Genomic DNA, 22,433 nt, shown 5'->3' with positions numbered 1-22,433 from the left:
TCTGGGAAAAAAAATGGATTACCCTGAAAGGAATTGAGAATCATTACAAACTCAACTCAATTATTGGGTAATCTGTAAGATTTGAACCCAGAAATTTCTATCCTTGATCTCCAATAATAATTATTGCATTCTTCAAAGCCCATTCTACATGTACCGGTACTTAAAACTGTGTGAACAGAAGTGCGTATATAATATAGGGGTTTCAATAAAATTTGAAGTTGGAGGCTAGTTTAAGGAAAGTAACCAACAATTGTGGGAAGTCCTCAATTGACGATTAAAATCGCAGACTGAGTTAAATCTGTTAAGTCTCACTCCCAAGGGTCGGTCAATGGGTTAAATTACTTCAATTTAAGGGAAAAAAGTAGCCGACCAGGGCTGCAAATAATTAATTTCCTGGCTCGCGCCGGTCTAATTGTCCAGTCAAACCTATTTATCACTATAAAAGTGCCCCCTTTCCCCTTCACATGATGTTTAAATATGAAACAAGTAAATTTTCAAAGCATTTATTGTACATGAGCATCAATCTCAATACTGAAAAAGTGGAACACATGGTACAGCAAAACAGTATCACATTTGTGCATACTGCTATTGCTTCAGTTCTACGTCTTATATACGGTGAATTGTGAAGTTGATGAAATTGACTGAGGCTTGCAATCTAGTTGATTTTCATCATAATACAAGCTAACTGATGTGCATTTACAACAAGTAATCCAAGTAGAATCCAACATTTATAAAGGATTATCGCAAATACAATTTCTTTCTAATCTATTGTGTTTTGACCTGTCAACGGTGAAACTTACTCTGCATTATTGGTTGAGTCAAGTTTGAGAAGAAATTTTCAAATATTTTATTTAAACGACCCACGCATCATGCGTGGCACATAACACGATGAAATCTGTTTTTGCTTAGAAAATTTTTATTAACCTTAAAGATTATTTTGGGTGTTTGCTTTGATTTGGCTAGTACTGCCCGAATTGTATCGTCCTCCAATTGTATAGGAAAATATTGGATATCAGATGGCTCTCAGACTTGGATGGAAGAGCGGATCAGGACTGGGAAGGAAAAAACAAGGTACAGTGTGTTTGACACAGCTTATAGGGAGCAGCAATGTGATTATCAATACAACTTATGTCCTGTAGTGAAGCTGTGATAGTTTATTGCATACCCTACTTCTTATCTACATGTAGTTATTTATTCAGTAACTTGTGTATGTCAACTAGCTATTTACTAAATAGCTTCTGAAGGCATAGTCAACAAAGATCCTGTCAGTGAAACCTACCCTATCCCATGAACTGCAAGCCATGAAACTGTTCTTTCAAGAAGGAAAAAAAAGTTGATAGCCTGCTCATCCAGATTTAATGGTTGCAGTAGTTGGATAATATCAACTTTTTTCTGGATTCAACATTTTCTGTTGTCAATGGAATCGTGCACTGAAAGATGAAAGTTTCAGGCAAGTTGCTCATCAAACCTATTTGATGGCCTCCAGTTAACTGTTTTGTTGTCACAACTTTCACATCACATGATCAGCAGTTTTATTCATCTCTGAGATACATGTAATTATAAATGAATATTAAAGAAGCATCATCGGTCTTTTCTTTCTTTTGTCAGGTCGCACAGAGCCAATACCCTTAGTTATGAAGGAGGATTCTCTCTGTCTTGGTCGTCTTACTTTGGAGGTATCACTAGTAATAATAATGATAATAATAATAATAATAATAATAATAATGATAATACAGGGTTCTTGTTAAGAGCCGGTAACCGGTTATTTTTACCGGCTGTTCAAGTAAATGTTACCGGCTGTTTCACTGAAATATTTACCGAAATTATCCAAGGAATGTTCGTCTGTTCAAAGGTGAAATTACATTTCGTTCATGGGAAAATATTGCTTTCCCCCAGAACTTTTACTTCTTAAACGGCAATATTAATCAAAGAAGTTACATAAATTATTGAATGCAGATGTCAAAAAAGTGTTACTTTTGAGATTTTATGGGACATTTTTGTACCTTTAGAATTTTGTAAATCTTTTCTGAAAATGCAGAAAATCGCATTTCAGGGACTCAAATTTTCAAAATTTTTCCCGGACCCCCCTAGGTGACTGCCAATGAAATAGCATAACCTACTTTCCTTTTGCTGAGTATTAAATTAATTTAGCAGCCGCTGGCATGTGACAGCGATCGATACGAACGTCAAGTTAAGACTTGAGCTTGCCAACCCATGCAGGGGCAGGTAACAAAGTTACCTGCTATTTTTGGTTTTTTACCTCCTGTGCAAAAACGTAGCAAGAACCCTGTAATAATAATAATAATAATAAAATAATAATAATAATAATATCAAGAAAGAATATCTACGGCGCATCAGGAAAGTTGAACAGACAAAATTAAATGGGGGAAATTTGATCCAGGCAATAAATATGTGGGCAGTGTCACTCATTAGATATGCTGGGGGATAATTGAATGGACGAAACAAGAGTTAATTTAGAAGAAGCTAGACTGCAGAACAAGGCAATTGCTAACAATGAACGGAGGCGTGCACCCAAGAGACTGTGTTGCAAGAATCTACATCCCAAGGAAGCACGGTGGTAGAGGACTCATATCAGTAGAGGACTGTATAAACCAAGCAAGGGTATCATTGGAAACGTATGTCAAATCGAATGAAGAAGAACTGTTGAAAGCAGTTAGGGCAGAGGTTACTGGACGTCAGGAAACAGCAACCAGTTTTAAAGTAACAAGAAGGGCTGAAAACACCCAAGAATGGAAAGAAAAGCCTCTACATGGACAATTTGTAAGAGAGACTGAAGACCAGAGTAATGAAGAAACATGGAGCTGGCTGAGGCAAGGAAGTCTTAAGAGAGAGACAGAAGCACTAATAATTGCTGCACAAGATCAAGCAAGACTATAATACAACCATGTCATGGATTCGGTGAAAAGTATCATTTGCTATCTTGAGATCGGCCCTATTCTGTTTGAGAGGCTCACATAGGAGAAGAAGCAAACTCTTAAATATTTATGACACTGATTATGAGGTCGAACTAGCAGGGTCTAGATATTGAGATTATTATACAAACATTTCCCATTCTCTTTTTTGATGTTATAGTGATGAAGTTTTTAGTATATTGTTGTAGTAATGGTAATAATGATGATAATCATAATAAGGATATTTTAACAAGTTTTAGGCCAAAATTAATGATTGCTTGTTGAATTATAGAAATGAACACTTTTTATACACCACAGGTATAACGAATAATATTTTATATAAATTTGTAATTTTTTGTAATGTCTAATGTTTAATTCTTTCAACAGAAGTGTGAGTACAAAATAGTATTGTGTTAGTGGATCTTGGCTTAAAAACACAACAAAGCTGGACAGCTTACCAGATTAATCAAGTGTTGCCTCCCAAATGACTCTTTCTGATTTTTAGGTGGAGTGATAATAAGAGGCAGAGTGACCTTGCTCATTCCCTATTCCTTCTTTTATAGTTTGAGCAAGCAGATGAAGCAACTCGTAACAGAAAGTTGATGGAAATTGAGAAAGAAGACACTGATGAACTTCAACAGAAATATCAGGTCAGTTACCCAATGGCAGGTTAATATTGGGAAACAGCTTCCGTCTTTTATAATTCAAATGAGCTGAACTTTGACACGTACCTTTCCTCACAAAATTTATTCGTTGAGGTGCCTCTCTCATACATCAGGGTTGTCAAAAAATGCAAGTCACTATCACTGAATACATATACATGTAACTTGCCACTTTTATATGTTGAAAATGATTTGGGGGTAAAGAAAAATATGGGGGCCCATCACAGTGTACCATAGATCTACTTTGTAACATTCAGGATTCTTCTGCTTAAAATCTGTTTTACAAACCCATGGTTCATTTAGCTGTGACGTGGGTTTAACACCAAAACAACAGCTACTTTGTTAACCCTTGGAGGCAAAGCTTCTCTTATTGAAATTTGCCTGATTTCTTCCTCAAAGGACCTTCTCTTGCAATCCTCATTAACAACTTTATAGCTTTACTGTATATAATGGAAGTCATAACTAGTGATACAATACATGTACAACAACACAGTCTTTGGCGATAAACGGGAGTACAGTCGAACCTTGATTATCCGGACTTGCTTCTCTGGTCCCAGTTTTTCATGCATATTAATTAGTGATATTTTATGATTCTCATCAAAACATTTTTCCTAAAAATTATGAGATGTAAGTCTGGTTCAAACTGAATATTTTTCACTTCAAAACACAAATCAGTATGGGTTTGGTGCTGACACGCGCCATAACTAATGCATTATATTTCACTGAGCTCTGATTGGCTCAAATTTGCTCCATTGCTAAGTGAGAATCCATGCTCCTACATGAGCTCAATCAGCGTGGTAGGTAGATTCGCGTCAAAAGGAATTCATCATGTCCACAAAACATAAGCAATCCAGTCTTTCCTTAAAAGGTAAACAGTCAATTGTTTTGCAATTAGGGAAAAGGAGAAAAAGGAACCAATTTGTCAACTCAAGGCTGTTGCCTAACAGGAGCCCGGTAGCCTGGGGCTCCCAAAGAATAGCTCTGGGCTCCTTAATTTTTCACAGCAACACCTTTCACTTCAAATGTTGGGCTCCTAAGTTCTCAGCGTTGAGCTCTGAGGGCCCCTTTAAAATTTTCTTAGGCAGCAGCCTTGCAACTTATTCAGTTTTGTTTTTGGCTCATTCATATTCATATTTTCAATTATCTGGACACTCAATTACTGGATTATTCACCCCAGTCCTGACAACTTTGGATAATCTGTACATTTATTGGGTGCATCCTAGCATAAGGAAGGGTGGTAGCAAAACAGCCCATGCATGACTGTATGGGGATCGTGATGCAGCTAATGAGGGTGGCAGTGACACACCCTGAGCAATAAAGGGGGTGGCAGCGACACACCCAGCAATGGGACATTAGTGAGGGTGGCAGTGACACACCCTGAGCATACATGGATGAGGTGGCAGTGATACACCCTGCGACATGTGGCTGGAAGTGACAAGTACTAATGTGAGCATCGAAAGTGTGGTGCAAACCAAAGCTGAGATGGTGATAGTGGGTAAGGGACCCCACCCAACCTGCTGCTATGTGCAATGCAAAGTGGCAGGTGTGCACCAATACCCGTAGTCCAGCTTTATAGGAAAACACAGTGCAGGGAGGGGTGGGAGAAATGTAAGAATGACTTGTACATGTACAAAGAAGCCTACAGGACACAGTAGCATGTGGGCAAAATGGTGACAATTGAGCGTTCGATGTGGTCAAACTGATAAGAGCATAGCAATTAATATGAATTACTAACTTTCAACAATGCTGGCAAGTATTCTGTATAAACAAATATATGTACATCCAGGTATGCGGATTGCATTGATTAAATAAAAGAGTCTTTTTCATGGTCCTTGTAATGCACTGTTCTATTAATTTTGATGAGAACCATATGGTCTCTTGCTGGGTTGATAGGCAGATGCAAGAGTGCTCCAAGTAGTTGACTCTATTTTACAAGTAAAATGTCAACGTAAAACCTGTCGTTAATGATGCTTCTGCTTTACAGAATGAGCAAGAAAAGGAAAAAGCAATTGAGGAGAGTTTGAAAGATTTGAAAGAGATGTTTTACTGTGAACTATGTGACAAACAGTATTTTAAATATAAAGAATATGACAACCACATCAACTCATATGATCATGCCCATCGACAGGTAAGTGTCACATTTAATTTTACCTTTACTGTTCTTCACTTCTTGTACATTGTATTACTTTTCCTGCCTTATCACTAGCATCCATCATGCATTAGTCTGCATTAATCATTATTTGTTACTCTGAAGTCAGTTGGCTGAACTATATGGCCAAAATATCATGACAGCCGGTATTTTCCAGGCTGTCTTCTCAAGTACAGAATGTACATGTGTGTTGATTAAACTTTGACACTGTCAAACAAAGATACCAACTGGTCATTGTTCCAGAATAGTTAAGACATGGTTAGGAAGTCTTAGCAATACCACAGAGTAGTAGCTTTTTAAACAAAAGCAATCAATGGCAACACTGTGAATTGCTACATTTAAGGTGTTGCAGAAAATATAACCACATGATGCAGAATTGCAAATTTTTAACTGTTTCTACGAGTAGGTTAAAGGATTCTTCACCAAAATTGGACTTATCAGGTTAATGTGACCTTCAGGTTGGAATCTTCAACTGTCTCCTTGTGTTTGTGTTCTGTAGAGACTGAGAGATCTAAGACAGAGAGAATCCACCCGGAACATCTGTGAGTTTTTTTTCCTTTTTTCCTTTTTTCTTTTTTTCCTTTTTTCCTACTCTTAGTTCTCAAATTAACAAAAGTAATACTACCGCAATTAATTATTTTGATCATTTCATTGGCCTTAATCAACATGATGGTGTACTAAATAGAAAAGTGTGATTTGCTGCTAGATTCAAATTTCTGGAGATACGAAAAAAATTAAGATACCGGTAGCTCTATACCCTTGTTTTCTTGGGACTGCACATGAGTAATAAGTTAAGTGGGTCAAATGCTGGCTAAAGTTACAGCTATTAAACTGGTTAGCAAGGTTTTTCTTACACCAAGTCTATCATTGAACAATCTTTATGTAGATGTTAAGAAGAAAAAGGAACAAAAACAGATGGAAAAAGAAATGCAAAGGCTTCACCTCCTCTCTGGAAAGGGTGCTGAATCAAAGTAAGGAGATAAAAAATTGTTTCAAGTATTGAAGAGTCATTGCATGTGATAATTAACAACTATTCACCGAAGTGGAGGTGGCTAGTGGTGGATATTTACCGAGCCGCGAAGCCACAGACACTGAGGTGAATAGTTCTTTTGGTATAACATTGTCAGACAGGAAAATGCAAGAGACCATATCACAAACATTTAGACTGTTGAGTTCAAGATACCATTTTGAAAATGCCAAATCTTAAACCCAGACTTCCTCAAAAAAGCACAGCACTATCTGTAACTCACTGAAATATTTCTTGTTTCTCTGTGTTAACAGAGCAAATACTGGAATTAAGGTAGCATTTAAAAGTTCATTAAATGCCTCAAGCACAAGTTCTGGATTCAAGCCAATATCATTGCGGCATGGCTTTAGTGCAGTTCCACCACCACCTCCTAAAGATCCACCTCCTTTACCAAAGGAGCCCGCTCCTCCCCTCCCCGATGAGCCACAACCTCCCCCACCTCCTCCTCCACCTGAAGATAAACAGACAAAGAAACCATTCAGCTTCAAAATGGGCATGTCATCTGGGGACCAAGGTCAGGTGGAGGCACTTGACACAGTTGCTCCTGTCAAGCAGGGGCTGTCCTTCAGCCTTGGGGCAAAGAAAGGTGGAGGTGTGATGCAGTTTGGTGTGAAGTCAAAACCAGTCAAGGGCACTGTTTCTGCTTTTGCAGAATCCAGTAGTGAGGAAGAAGAAGAAGAAGAGGAAGAAGTGCCAGAGGAAGATGCAAGAGAATTATTCGAGAATGAGCAGTTAAAGTTATCGTCTACACCAACACAGCAGCAAGATACACTGGAGAAGGTCATAGAATATGCTGACACTTTGAGGATAAAAGCAGCTCTGAAACCTAAACTTTTGATCAGATTTGTCAGAGGAACAGATCAAGGAGGAATACTTCCTGGAACTATTGCAACACCAGAGAATCCAGAAATAACAAGTGAGACTACTAATGTTGAGAAAAGGAAATTTAAGGAAATTAAAGAGACAAAGAAAACTAGTGACAGGGACGATTCTTCCGATTCAGAAAAGGAGAGTAGGCTTCAGAATGAGACAAGGTCATTTAAAGAGAGAAAGGGGTACAAACGCAGTCCAGACAAAGAAGATTTTAGGAGTAGTGCAAGTGACACAGAAGCAAGAAAAAAGACTGCCAAGAATAAAACCAGGCACAGTTCATCCCAAGGGAGAGGAGAACAAAGCCATCAAAAGGACAAAGACAGAGAATACATGTATTTTGAAAGTAAGGGAAGAAATTCACCAGGTAGAAGAAAAGGTAGATCAAAAAGGGAAGGATCAAAAGATTATAAAGACAGAAAAGGTTCCAATGACAGTAGGAGAGATTTCAAGGATCATAAGAATAACGAGCATCATGAGAAAGAACCAAAAGGAAAAAAAGACAGAAAAGATGCGAGGGAAAGAGACTCACTGAAGAAAGTGAATGACAAGTACAAGTTTGAAGACTCAGATGATGAGGATCATAGCCAGAAATCATCTACATGTTTCAAGAAAAAAGACTCCAAGGCATACACTGAAAAGAGAGAATTTAAAGAGTCTTATCCAGTAAAGATTAAGGAAAGAACTTGATTGCACTTCAGTAATTTCTTGTGTGCAACAAGATAGAAGCCTTATTTTAGTGACAGCAAGCCTGTGATTTAGTGGGAATGTTGCTTAGTACTGACATCTGGCTAAATACAACTGCCTGAAAGAGACTTTTTTCCTCCTGCAATTCAACCAAACCACAGAGTTAAGGAGGATTTTCTTTCTCTGCTAACAGAGGTGTCTTTTCTTTTGTGTTTGCTGGGCTGACGAGTATGGGAAAAGACACCACTGCCATGTGTTGAAACTTACTTTTATCTGACTGCCGTCCACAACCTTAACAGCATTGTTCAAACCGCATGCCCCATGATATTTTTGCTGACTGTGACTTGAGCCCACCGCGTCCTGTGCATTTCTTTATGGTAATTCTTCCATTGTTGAGGCAGCCCACACAATATGAACTATCATGTGAGGATTCATACTCTAAGTAACCACCACGCATGGTCAACACATGGACTTCAAGTCACTTCTGATCCATGGCAGAGGTCTCTTCGTGTACTCGTCAGCCCAGCAAATGCAAAACGAAAACAGACCTCTGCTAGCTGGAAAGAGTTTTCTATGCCTTCCTGTCCAAAATCAATATGCTGACCATGATTTTTCTCTGTGACATGCTCTGTTTAGTTAGAGTTCTGAATCTTTTAGGAGTGGAGTACAAAAATGTGTATAAAGCAGTAAATACATGAATTTGCGAGTATAGTTAGGCCTGTTCCAAACCTGCTATTGCTGTGCCAAATTCAAATGAAATTGTCATTTCGATTTAAGCAGTAGCATGCCGTTTGAAACCATTAAGTGTGGCATGGCTGAATTAGGTTCGGCACGACTATGTAGCTATAGCACGACTTTGTTTCAAATGGCGTGCTATTGTTGCGCCAAACTCAATTCATTAATTAATTTAATGTATTTTGCAATATTTGCATATTACGCTGGATGGATGGTTTGTTTTGTCTTTTGAATTTGGCACACCTGTATTGGGTTCAACGTTTGAAAGCACTGCCCTGCCATTCTCGTGCCACTGCTGAGCCAAATTCATTTGAGTTTGGCACGGCAGTAGCACGACGTTTAGAACAGGCCTTAGAGTATTTTACATGACTGGGATGAACTCAGACCGGCATTAAAGTTCCAATCGGCCTCCCTACAATTTTTTAGCCTTTACATGAGAAAGGCGTGGCATTGAACTCAGACTGGTCTGACTTTGTCTCGGTTGCTGGACCGAGACAAGAAATTATTGTAGCAGTCAGAGTTCGTATCATTCTCGTGTAAATGACAAGAAATCTCAGACTGGGTCCAGTGATTTAAAGCCTGTATGCTTTTGGGTCAGCCACATGTTTATTAGAGAAAACATGTCATTTCATCCTGAAACCAGGCACCAAGCATTTTGTCCCAAAGGCTGCAAAAATTTCATGCCGGTCTGAGTTCATCCCGGTCTCGTGGAAAAACCCCTAAGTGTTAAATAAACAAGGTGGTCAGTAGAAACGTCATATGTGCATGGTTACACTGTGAAGTGTTTTATATGAAATCACGGCTTACGCCTTCTGATTTGCATCAAATTAGCTTCCACTGCCCTGTCTTAGGGGGTTCAACATCTCAAACATGCATTGAACCTAATGACAGGTCGTTCAGCATTGCTGAAAGCATCCTAGTTCTTTGCAACCCTCTGTGTGCAACTTTGTTTGCATTTTCCTAACATCTTTTCAACTGTAGTCGAGGAACTGTTGTCCGTTGTTCAAAGGGTGGATAGTGCTATAATTGTTATTGGTTTTGCTATGACTTATCCACTGGATAGTGATTTATCTGGCAGATAGCGCTATCCATTGTTTGAACAACTGGGGTCAGATGTTTAAAGAGGCCTTCAGACATTTTGGACATTTGGTGGAAAGCAATGGCTAATCAACAGAACCAATCATAGAATACAGTGCTGGAAATAATTTTTCTTTATTCACGGGACATGTGTCCTTTCAAATCTTCATTTTGGTCGGACATTTGACAAATTGGACCAGACATAATTTATTGACTGACAACACCTTGAAGAAGATAACTCAAGATTTGCTGGTGAGACGTTCGGTCTTCGTGTCCGATCATAATGTGAATTTGGCCAGACATTTTCAAAATTTGGTCGGACAATGTCCGATGACCGACTGTTATTTCCAGCACTGGAATATCTCTCTTTTGCTGATTTCGTACACACTGACTCTGAAGCTTCAATTTTAATCAACTTGATTTTTCTTTAATTACTTAAAGGGATCACAGTTTTTGAGTGAACCTAGACGTTGTCAACCACGTTTGTGGAGAAAGCTGGCAACATGTAAATCGAATGGTTCTTCACTGAAGAGGTCTGGGTAAATGTGGGTTTTTTCCTTTGAAGATTAGATTCGACCAGTGCTTAATTAAAAACAAAACAGCATTTTGTTATTAATTTTATTATAACACTCCATAAAATAATTAATAGTAAGTTTTGCAGTTTACTTTTATTTTAAGTAAAAAGATACAGTCAGTACAAGGCTGCTGCCTACGAAAATTTTACTGGAGCCCTTCGAGCTTCCAACATTAGAATTTTAATAGTAGCCCAAGTCATTTTTCAAGACCCCAGAATTAATAAATTGAAAGTATGGATGAATCACCTTGTGATAAGTTAGGTGCCTGTTCGGGCTACTTGTTCAGAAATTTGGTCACCCGGGCTCACAAGTAAGGCGCCCCAGGTGCACGGCGACCGTTAGGCAGCAGCCTTGCAGTAAGTAAGTAAGTTTTTAGAACCTGTATGCAAGTTAATAGTAACAAAATCAAAAATGTTAAAGTAACTTTTGAAGTATTCAATAAATGAGAAGGAGTGTTTTATCAGGTTTTAAACCATGACGTGAATCGCAGTGATTCTAAGACCCGATAAAACATGACTAGCGAGTTTACACTGTATTGAATGGCTTCAAAAACATTCCACAAAGGCGTGTCCCTCTGAAGTCCGAACAAAGGTTCAAATTGTGAGAGGAGAATATTATATATAGCATACAAGAAAAGCAAGCTATGCCTTATTAGTATGCTTTATATAAATAATTCCAGTGAGGAGTGTTTTATCAGTTTTTAAAACTCGTGCACTTGAACTTTTATTGGTGACCTTTTGGGCTGTTTTGCAGATGAATTATTAATGACTTTTTGACTTGCAATTACACACGATGTGAGTGGCCCCATTAACAGGGTTTACTCTACAGAATGACTTGCTGAATTTAAAGTTTCTATTTTGTTGCTGTAATCAAAGATCTAAGGACAACAAAATTTAATAATTTCTAGCAACCTCAGGTTGTGTGTCCCAGTGGTTTGGCGCTTGCCGTGAGATCTGGACATCCCGGGTTCCAGACCCGCTCTGACCACTCGTTAAATTTGTGCGTGGTAGTCCCTGGTTCAACTTCCCAGCTGCACCTGTAAATAGCCAACTGGTTTGCCATGGCCAGTTGGGATTCTTAACAGTTGTTGTTATGTTCTGTCGTTCCTTTGATTGTGTTTCATTGGCCCTGAAAAGCCCCTATGGGGAGCGGTCAATGTATTCTAACCTCCTTTCTAAAGCTGTACACAGAAAGTTACTTTCCTTGTCTTTTCTATTAATTTCAATTAATGGCTCTTGTGCATTGCACTCGGACCATAAATTGAACAACAAAAATGTGGATCCTAACTTACAGTAGGACACCGGAAAACAAGGCTAGCAAGAGGTATGACTTTCCATATTTTCCTATCGTTTGCTTTTTCTCTTACTGTGTGTGCTATAGTACTTTTTTGGACCGGTAGTATCCTGAGTGTAATTTGGAATAAATAGGCAAGTAAGTAAATTTTTTTCAAATGCTAACACTATTGGCCGAGTTGGAAATACCACGATGCTCTTTGTTTTTCCACCCAAATTTTGAAAAAGCATTGTTTTTGTTTTCTCTTGGGACCAATGACTGTAAGTTCCAAGAGAAACAGGAAACAAATTATGCTTATTCAAAAATCGGGTAGACAAACAAGGAGTATTATGGTATTTTCCGCTTCGGCCAATTGCATGAGGCTGTATAAGCAGATCTAGAAGCAAAGCATGTCTGTCACACAATCATGAAAAAATAGTATTGCACTATCCATGGCTCATATTTCATTGGCTATCCAAGACTTCCTCTGAGTACCACAGTACCACCACTGCTTGATACACCATTAAAATACAAGTTCTTGTGCTCAAGCTGTGGTTGTATTAATGTAACAGTTGGATTCACAAAGGGTAAAAAAGTAAATGATTATCTATTACCTTTTATTTACACGTCAAAAAGAGGAGGTTCATGCGGGCTAGAGCGATTGCCATGTGATTCTCTAAACAAATATATGATCATTCATCTGTCTCTGGAATCTCATTACCATCTATAACTAGTGAGTGAATGATCCCATCCTTTCTTTTTCCTGAGCTGATTGCCTTTACGTAACAAGTGTGATTTCCCCAAGTAAAGTGTGTTTCTGTTCCATCATCCACAAATTCACCCTGAAAAAAAGAAAACAAAAGGTGTGAATAGCTTACATGGCAGAGATAGCAAGGTCTCTTTCAGTTTTACAACAGGACCCATTTCCAAAAGTAAATGTGGTTACTAGAACATTTTCTAGCTGGGTTTCACATAACTACGCCAAGCACTCACATAGACTACAGTATCATTACCAGTGAGTGAGTCTCTGATGTGATACTTACAGCTGTTTCCACAACCATTCCATTCACCCAAACTTCCATCGTATCCTTCTCTGTAGAAATGACAAAATAATTATTTATGATCAACTTATTTGTTGTACTTGCTGTGGCAGTTAATTAACTTGATGTCTGGGGGCAAATACCAGACATTGCTATGAAGGATTATCTTTTTGTGACCAGACTGGATGTTCTCATGCAATCACTGTACCTGATGGGACCACAAAATCTATACAAAGCCCACCTGAAGTAATAGAGGAGCACACAAAAGACTCAATTACTCCTTCACACGTGGGCCACTTGCCAACTTTGAATTTTTCTCATGTTGGCATCTGCTACCCAGGATGAAATTCAAAGACACAAAAGGATGTTTTTCACCCAACACAGCAAAAAGCTGTGGTGTGTGTTGGGCATGATAAAAACGGCTTGGAAAGGGAGTGAGTTCAAACTATTATGCTACTAAAAAATAATACTTCTTGTTAAAATGCAATGCCTGGCAGTATTTCATTTGAACCTGATGCAATTCTTTTCAATTTCAATGTTAAACTATGCTTATTCTCTTCGTCCATGCCAAAAACTAATTTTACAAAATTTCTTTGATAGGAAATAATCTTCAAATTAATAAGGACTATTTTAATGGCATAAATCTCATAAATAAACCTGCTAGTGGGTATGACAAATGCATGGAGAAACAAAATTAATGTGCTTAACAACCTCTATACCCACTTAAAAGCTATGTCCTCTTCAATATTATTGCAACGTGACAGTAAAAGTAAAACAGAACTCATAAATATGATGACAAAGCAAAAGAAAATAGAGCAAAATATAGGGTGAAAACAACAAATAACATTCATTATAAGACTTTTTAAAACGTTTCATTTTTCTATAATTCAACATCTTTAAAATGAATAATCTTATCAAACAAGCTAAGACAACCAAGAAAACACCTGTGCATGAAATATGCAAATAAGATATTCTTAAACTCATAGCTTCTGAGAGGAGAACAACTTGATTTGTCATGTTAAATGGGGTATGTCGACGTCTCTTCATTTATTATCGTCATTAAATATTGTATTGCTTTCGCTCATCTTTCCTGTCTCGTGGCAAAGTGTTAATTGTACAACATTATTATACAATATCATATATGTCTCTCTTCAGGCATCGCTGAGTATGCCGTACGTTTCGTTTATAATTTGCACTAGTACTTTATTCCACAACATTCCCATCACCTTACCTCCAAGAAGCAGTATCATATTAAAAACACTCAACAAAATATTAAATACATGTACCTCTATCTAACTGATTTGTAAGGAAAGGAGAAAACCGAAACAAAAAGAGCCACGGTCAACAAATTAGGAATAAACGTAAATGTAATGTATGTTCAAAACGCCAAGATTCAGAAATATATTACCTACGGCTTACCAAGTACTATTCGTGTGTCTATTCCATCCAAAGCCAATGCCCAGACTTTTGCCGTTCTCCTTCGATTCTCTACGAATTTTTTAAGTGGCTTCCCGTCGACTTCTAAAGTGTATTCGTACTGAAACCCACTAACAGCTTCTATATGGATTGTTGCTCGTTTACCTCCGACATCAAAACTCTCCTTTCCCACCAGTCTAAACATCCAATTGTGTCGTAAAACTTCCTCATCGTCAACTGTGATCACTCGCTTTCCAGTTGTGGTTCCATGTTCGAATTGAACACGGTGCTTTCCGTCTGAAAGAGCAACATCCCACGTTGCTACCACATCTGTCATTTTCGTAGAGCGATCCGATTCAGTCTAAAGTGATTTGACTTCTAAACTAATGGAATCACTCCTGAGTGCCAGTTATTCCAGGTGCAATAAGTCTCTGCCATCGCAAACCAACAACCTCATTTTCAAACTCATGTGAACGAGGTAGGCCTGTTGGCCGAACTGCCAGCCTCGTTCCCAGGGTCTATTGTTTGGCCGAACTCTGGCCGAACTGCATGCTCCCTTTGCTTCGTGTCAGCGGTTGCTCTTCAAAAAATGAAAAAGCCGCGAAGTTGTTCTGTTTGCGTAACTTCATCATTGCCAACTAAACGGAGGGTACCTCGTTTTATCTCGCCACTTTATTCATAGATTTCATTATGAATGCAGCAAAAGGAAAGGTGAATTTTTGTTCTATAGGTTTCACCTTGCCTTTTTTCTCCCCCGTTTTGTCGAAGTTCACGCGAAAACCAGCCATCTTCGACAGGCCGGCATTTTTTTTTAGATATTAACTTCACATCAAGGTTATTTTGTTTAAGTTCAAGTTTGTTAATTTTCAGCTGACGGATTTCCACGAGACCGTCCGGAAAGAGGTTTGTTCTAATCTCAATTTATATTCTGTTAGTTTTGTCCTAAATGTAAAGTTTGGGCTTATTTTTAGTCTACAAAAAATCGAGTGCAACGCATGAGCCTTTTTTTAACATTGTTGTTGTTGTGTATCCTAGGCTGAAGATTCCGTGAAAAATTTCTTTCCAGACAGAGTTTTTGAGTTGGACAAACTCTTGAAGGTATTAAATTTACCCGATTAATTTTTAGGTGAAATAACTGATAAAGTCCTTTGCTACCACGTGCTTTTTTTGCAGAAGAAACTAATCAAATGGGAATAATTTAATATTCAGGGAAAAATTACTCGTGCATGCATTGTTTTAGGTTTAACATATTCAAAAAGAAAGAAAGAAGAGGAGAGAAATTAGAAGAAATCTTTTGCGGCATGCCATATGATGAGACGATAAAATCTAAAATCGATTCAGGTTGAAATTCAATCGAAATAAATGTTTCATTTCGCTTACAATAGTTCGTTTATCACCTTCTTTTTTTCCGTTGTTTTCATCACAAATAATCACAGAAGTTATAATTGTTGATTTGGCCTTCAATTATTTTTTTTTTCATGGTTTGTCATCCAGAATTGTTGCATTTTAGGGAGTTGATGACTGGCAATCACTCTTTTGAGACCATGTGGTCACAATAGTGTAATGTTCAAATGGTGATGGATGAACAAAAGCAGTTCAGTTCAGCTTATTTTTGAATTTCATTGGAAAGAGAATTTTTAAAAAGGCACCTTTTGCTTTTGTTCACCATCATGGTGGTTATGAGGTAGCGTGAAAAATCATTGATACTACACTTGCTACCACTGACCACTTTAGCATACTATTCCATGTTGTTTTCTCACAAGATTAGTTTTCAAGAGTTGCAAAAAGAGTCTTGCTAATCTTCAACCTTGTTGTCCTGGTCCTCTGTCCATTTCGACAACAACAAGGGGGAGAGGGGAAGAGAACATAACTTTAAGGTTGACTAAAGCCAGTTTTTGGTCTGTATTGTACTTTATGTGTATTTGTGACAGCCGCCAGGCTTTTAGTTCAAGTGCTTAAATTGGAAAACAGGGGATGTAACTTACATTGTAGGTTTAGTTACCTCACTTGTGATGAGGTAAATCTTCCCTTTTATTGACCTTTAAACCTACAGGCTTCTTGTTTGCTTTTAGTCTGACATGTTCAGTATTGAGTCCGTAGAAAGAGTTCAGAAGGCAGTTACCATGCCACAGAAGTACCATAGAAATGATGCACACAATGATTTGGAGGTAAAAATACAGTACCATAGAAGTTGTTTTCAGTGGTGCAGGCCATGACCCCATAGATGTTGTAGATATTTTTGAGGATTTCTTATCTCCTCTAAAAAAATGTATTTCAAAAATTGTTATTATTATTATTATTATTATTATTATTATTATTATTGTATGACAAGCAATTCTCAGGCTTAATGGAATACTCTGATTGGCTGGTTTTCGACTGAGATTGTACAGTACGGACAGAAATTTCTCTCTCGTGGGAAATTCAAGTTAAGCACAACACAAAAAGCTTTCAAAAGGTGGAATTTTAAGTTTTTTGTCACAACAGTACAATAATAATTATAGCAAGCAGAATTTAGTTTTTAAATGTAAACTGTTACTGTTCAAATTTAGCTGATGGAAGACGAAGATTACGAACATTCAGCATGTGGAGAAGTGTCCGATCACTCCAAGAAACAATGCCATATAATAATCAACTTACTAACCTGACTTGCTCAGGACCATACTGAGCAATATTGGCCCTCTGTCATTTTTGTTTTGGCCACAACCTCTGGCCAATGTTCCCCAGTACAGCCCTCACTCTCGGTTAGTAAGAGGTTATTACTTTGCCCTATTAATTTTTATAGATCACTTTACATGTACTTCTTAATGGTCCAGCTTAAAACCATTTTTCTTTTTATCACTCTCTTCAGAATACTTGTTTTCAACTTCTCAAACCAATATTATTATTATTGAACAATAATTTATTTTTATTTATTCTGTATTAGTCAAGTCACAAAAAGAGAAAGATGGTTGATGGCCTGGAAGCCAATTCTCCAAAACATTTGCCACCAGGTATCACTTTAAGCTTGTATCACATGCGAAGATCCTTGTATTTGGCATTCTTAGAACTTATCAAAACTGTTTTCAATTTTTCAGTCCTCCATGCTCATATTCCTTGTAACAAGGTAGGTCTCCATCTATAAAATGTGAAAATACTGCCACTGGCAGTTTTAACCAAGTGATTGGACGACAGCCATCTTTGTGTCCCTCTGCCAAATTGCTCATATCATGGTTAGCATTGGTAGTCTGTACCTTGATGATTAATAACTTTTTAATTTTAATACTTAAAGTTAAGCAGCTTCCTTTCTTTAATGGGGGATGGATGTCTGGAGAAGTAAGAGGCTGCCTCTTTGCCCTGTCAGTCCTCTTATAGAATACTGCCTTCCTGGCTTGTAAATTCCTGTAACCTAGATATGAGCCAAAATGATTACTTGTTTGTGTCACATTGGACTGACTAGCTTGTCATCCTGTCCCCTGTGAATTTGATCTTGTTAAAGCTATAAGAGGATTAGTTGCAAAATTAGTGGAGACACTTCACCTTCTTGGGATGTTATTAATTTACCTATTATCTCCCACACTGCAGCCCCCCTCTCCCCCTTATTAATGTTGCTAGCAATACAAAAAAATGCTGAAAACTTAAACAGTGAACATTGAAAGGGGGGGGGGGGGGGGAAGTTGGAAAGGTTGGAACTGTAGATACGGTGGGTATTGGTAGCTAGAAAAGATTTTCAACTGGAATGTCTCACCAATTTTGCAACCTGTTGTAGCATTTCTTGCCATCCAGCTGCAATGTAATTACAACTTTAGAAGCTTGGAACATTGTTGGTTGGAGACAAGACCATGATGGGATGATTGGGGTTTACGTTTTTGTTTGCCTTTTTAGTACCTGCTGCAAGTAATCGAGCTGTTAAAACCAAAAATACAGACACTCATGGAGAAGTGCAACACAGTAAGTGCTCTTAAAACTCCAAAAATTATAGCAAGAAAATCAGGAGTAAAACATGTATTCATAACACAGTGTACTGCTGGTTATGATTAGTTTTCTCTACCATGCTTTGATTGTTCTACCAGATACTTACTATTCAGCAAAACATATTGTGATGTTTTTTGTGGAGTCCAATGAAACTTTTGGGACCCTTTAACTATGTGCCCCACTGTTACCGGTACACTGAAGGTATACTATCAGTAAATAGTGAAAGCAGAACTTAGCAAGTGCTCTTGGTATCCAAAAAGAAAATTTGGGATAACCATGCATTTTTGAGAGATAATGAAGCTTCAATTTGGCAAAGAATACCATACATTGCTTTGTAGTTTAAAGCTTTTTACAAATATTGTTGATTAATTATCTTCGGAAAATGCATGGTTCCCCCAATTTTCTTTTTGGATTTCAATAACACTTGTTAAGATCTGCTTTTTCCGCATATTCAGTAAACCATGTAAAAATACCTTTGAATTAGTAGGCACCGTCTTTAAGCAGTTTAGGTGTTTATTATTGGTCCCCTTTGTATTCAGGTGAAAATGTGGATTCAGTTATTAATCCCCAGAATAGAAGATGGAAATAACTTTGGTGTGTCAATTCAGGTATTTGATACTGGCGAAAAGCTTCTCTTTTTTGGAGAGACTGGAGCCTTACATTATCCTCTTTGTTTGGAATACCTACGATTTTTTTCTCTCTGCCAGGAGTAAAATCTGCCACTTGAGTAAAGTTTCATTTTGTTTTAATTCCCCACCAGGAAGAAACCCTCAGTGAAGTTCAAAGAATTGAAGGTGAAGCTGCAACATTTTTGGACCAGATTTCAAGGTGATTACCTTTGCTTGGCAAACAAATTTTGGAATATTTGGACCTTTTTTTATTGAAAAAAATATATTTTCCATTATTTTTAGATATTATATCACAAGGGGAAAAATTGTATCCAAGATAATAAAATATCCTGAGTTGGTGAGTCCTTCTTTCCTCATTTTTTTCAGATTTTGGTGAGACAGTTTAGGTAAAGGTATACCTTATTTCACGTCGGAAGTTCCTTTACTCTCTAGAGAGTATTCTCCCAGGAAGCTGACGGTGCGCTCATTTTACCCCCCTCTTTCCATCAGTGCTTCATTTTAATTGAGGGTATTTAAAGCAATTTACGCTACCTTGAAAGGAAAGAAATCGAAACAAGGATGTGAGATTCGGGGATCGAACTCGGGACCTGTTGCACCAACCTAACCCTAACCCACCCTTGTTCCTCTAAGTGTTTTGTTACACTGCTTACTGAAAGTGCCCACAAATACTCATTACCCTTCCTGCTACTAACCATGTACACTGTAGGTAGGTTAAAACTGTTTCTAGAGCATATCACTATCGCTCTCCTCTTCTTCATGGGAGCCCGCCAGCAAAGCCCCATCCCCCATTCTCAGCCAAAGTTCAGTAGTACAGAATTTCACTTAATTACATTATATTTAAAAATAATTTTGAATTAAATTAACTTGTCTTCTTTTATTTCTTCAGGATGACTACAGGCAGGCTGTTATGGAGTTAGATGAAAAAGAGTTTACTAGTTTACGCCTCTGTTGTTGTGAACTGCGAAATCATTATGTAAGAACAAATAATACAAACTTTGTTTTGATACACAGCTGTTTCGGGAAAGGTTGTCCAAAAGAAGCGTAAGAGCGTTCGCGACAATGCCGAAAGGTAGTATGGGAGATATTCAACAAAACAAATTCGACTTGTTGGAAACGCCCAGAATCGAAGATGCCAGGACTGTCCCTGAGTGAAAACCTACGGTTGTGAGGTATTTGGATGAAAAGAGTTCTTGACTGAATTTTGAAACTTGCTCATATCACAAAGTCAGTAACATTATATGTGAGCATCTATTTCTTGGTGACGTTTTCGATGGCATTTCCGTCATGTTTTTGTTGACTCAAACTGACATTTTACCATAATGCCTTTCAGCATTGTCGCATACGCTTTTATACTTCTTTTGGACAACCTTTCTCGAAACAGCTGTATAAAGGTTTATCCCTACCTCTTGTATTTTCCTACCAGAAAAAGAAACTTTTTATTGTCTAGGACTCTCCTCCACATACAAATTTCTAAAATGTTTTTCTGCCACCAGTCATTTGTAGATTACAGAATAATAATTTTAAGCTTACCCTGTGAATATCTGACCTTACCACCAAGGTGTAACGTTTGAGGTTATAATTACCTGTGGACATTGCAGGAAACATAAGAGTCTTTTGTGCCACCCCTACATTTTTTTATACAAAGTGCTGCTTTGGCTATAGATCATTTCCAGCCTTTCAGTGGGCTAGTTCTAAGTCAAGGTTGTTTGTTGAAGTGGACACTGAAATCTTTCTACATTTGACTTTTTGCAGCTTTCTCTTCATGATACCATCACAAAGAACCTGGACAAAATCAAGAAACCTCGCACAAACAATGCAGATTCCCTCTACTAAATAAGAGATTTTATTTCCCAATGACTGTCATTCCTCTATTGGTAGATAAGCCATGGATAAATGATTTTTTAGGAACTGTTGTTTAGTAACCAAATCCTAGTTTAAGAATATTTTTATTGGAACATTTAACCCTAAAATTATTTCCTTTTAACATAGAAGAAACGTTTTTGTCCATTCTGGTACATCATATGGAACCTATATAATTTCTGTTGGCAGTATAGGTATACTACCAGGAATGTGCCTTCTTGGCCTAATTTTAGACTGAATTTAATGTTATATAGTTGTTTAAAATCTGGCATTTCTACCTCCAAATCTTTCTTATAGTTATTAAACTTTGCAATAATTCTTTTCAGGCTTTGGTAGGATAAACTCAAATCTAGGCAATGAAGATATTTTAGTTATTACGTATGCGTATCTACAACATATTTACTGAATACATGTGTACCAATTTCTTCATGGAAAGTAGTTTCATTGCATCTGTGTTGCTTTCAATGAGTTTATCCTTTTCCCAGAGGATTTTGTCAATGTGAGATAGCATTTCTGGTCCATATATAAACTTTGAGTTGTTTTATGTTTTATACATTGTTTGAAATAAAATGGATTCCTGAATAAAGTGTACCGGATTTTGCTGTCGCCTTGGTGTTTGCACATTGCCTGGGTGAGCTTCACAGAAGGGTGGGTATCTCCAGTCTTTTTTGTCTTATTCCAATGCACACAAGAGATTACCCTAAACCCACTGAGGTTGCCTAAAGTCAGAGGGTAGACCTCATTCATATGCAAATAAATGTATACATATGAAGTGCAGGTTATAGACAAAGGGGATATAAGTGGCCAGGTATAAGTGCTCGAAATTAGCTGTCGTCCGGTTGTCCCAGATGACTAGAAAGTTTACTGGGCGATTAGTATTTATTATTATTATTATTATTATTAGTCCTTATTGCCCCCAATGGGGCATAGGGCTGCAACAATGTCTCTTTTCCACCGGGTCTTGTCTTTCGCAATTGCCTGTGCCTCTCCCCATGACAAACCCATCTCACTAAGTTCAGTTTCCACTGTCTTCCTCCAGGTGATTTTAGGTCTTCCCCTTTTTCTTTTGCCTGCAGGTGTCCACCTAAGGGCAACCTTGGGTATCCTCTCCGACGACATCCGTAAGACATGTCCCAGCCATCTAAGCCGGCGTTTCTTGATTTCAAGATCCATACTTGTGCACCCAGTCTTCTGGTACAGGTCATTGTTGGAAATTTTGTTGGGCCAGAAGATGTTGCAGATCCTTTGTAGACAGCTGTTGTGAAAAACGCGATTAGTATTTGGTAAAATAAAAAGGATGCAGGATGGTTGCCTGAAGAAAAAACAACAAACAACTCAGCCGAAAATGTGCACTCTTCGGATTTCAGAGCTACAAAAGAGGAGTGCGAATTTGCACTCTTAGGCCTTAAAGGGTTAAGCAGCAGATGACTTACTCTATGGTTTTCTGTTGTTAATGTATTTTTCCATGTTTTGAATATTTGTGGCTTTTACAAAAAAATTATTGTCAGATGGAAAATTCATATGTAGCTGTGATGGAGTTTTGAAAGCTAAAACTAAAACCCAGACTTCCA

The 22,433-nt window shown here is 37.8% G+C and overlaps 3 protein-coding genes across 4 annotated transcripts in view; 2 read left to right on the top strand and 1 right to left on the bottom strand.

Annotated features, from left to right (window-relative positions):
- Positions 1-8,445, top strand: part of LOC137968056 (G patch domain-containing protein 8-like) — a 9,107-nt gene extending 662 nt beyond the window's left edge. Inside the window, exons 3-9 of one of the 2 annotated variants that reach the window (XM_068814678.1) lie at positions 999-1,071; positions 1,609-1,676; positions 3,476-3,562; positions 5,559-5,702; positions 6,223-6,265; positions 6,610-6,694; positions 7,005-8,445. In XM_068814678.1, coding sequence (XP_068670779.1) covers positions 999-1,071; positions 1,609-1,676; positions 3,476-3,562; positions 5,559-5,702; positions 6,223-6,265; positions 6,610-6,694; positions 7,005-8,310 — 1,806 coding nt within the window. In that variant the 3' untranslated portion in view covers positions 8,311-8,445. Of the gene's footprint in view, positions 1-963; positions 1,072-1,608; positions 1,677-3,475; positions 3,563-5,558; positions 5,703-6,222; positions 6,266-6,609; positions 6,695-7,004 lie in introns of both variants that reach the window. The other variant, XM_068814679.1, reaches the window with a different exon arrangement.
- Positions 8,446-10,722: 2,277 nt separating this feature from the next.
- On the bottom strand, positions 10,723-14,892 carry LOC137968059 (fas apoptotic inhibitory molecule 1-like). Its single transcript, XM_068814681.1, has 3 exons — positions 14,426-14,892; positions 13,010-13,059; positions 10,723-12,808 (listed from the first exon to the last, which is right to left on the bottom strand). The coding sequence occupies exons 1-3, from the start codon at positions 14,757-14,759 to the stop codon at positions 12,659-12,661; spliced, it is 534 nt and encodes a 177-aa protein (XP_068670782.1). The 5' UTR covers positions 14,760-14,892; the 3' UTR covers positions 10,723-12,658.
- A 112-nt stretch (positions 14,893-15,004) lies between these two features.
- LOC137968058 (proteasome activator complex subunit 3-like) lies at positions 15,005-21,468 on the top strand. Its single transcript, XM_068814680.1, has 12 exons — positions 15,005-15,133; positions 15,293-15,325; positions 15,458-15,520; positions 16,495-16,590; positions 17,346-17,412; positions 17,497-17,525; positions 18,284-18,349; positions 18,913-18,981; positions 19,134-19,201; positions 19,285-19,339; positions 19,889-19,975; positions 20,755-21,468. Exons 1-12 carry the CDS (start codon positions 15,113-15,115, stop codon positions 20,833-20,835), a joined length of 735 nt encoding a protein of 244 aa, XP_068670781.1. The 5' UTR covers positions 15,005-15,112; the 3' UTR covers positions 20,836-21,468.
- The last annotated feature ends 965 nt before the right edge of the window (positions 21,469-22,433 follow it).

This window comes from Montipora foliosa, chromosome 8, assembly GCF_036669935.1.
Source record: "Montipora foliosa isolate CH-2021 chromosome 8, ASM3666993v2, whole genome shotgun sequence".
Taxonomy (NCBI): Eukaryota; Metazoa; Cnidaria; class Anthozoa; order Scleractinia; family Acroporidae; genus Montipora; species Montipora foliosa.
This window is presented reverse-complemented; position numbering and strand designations above follow the sequence as displayed.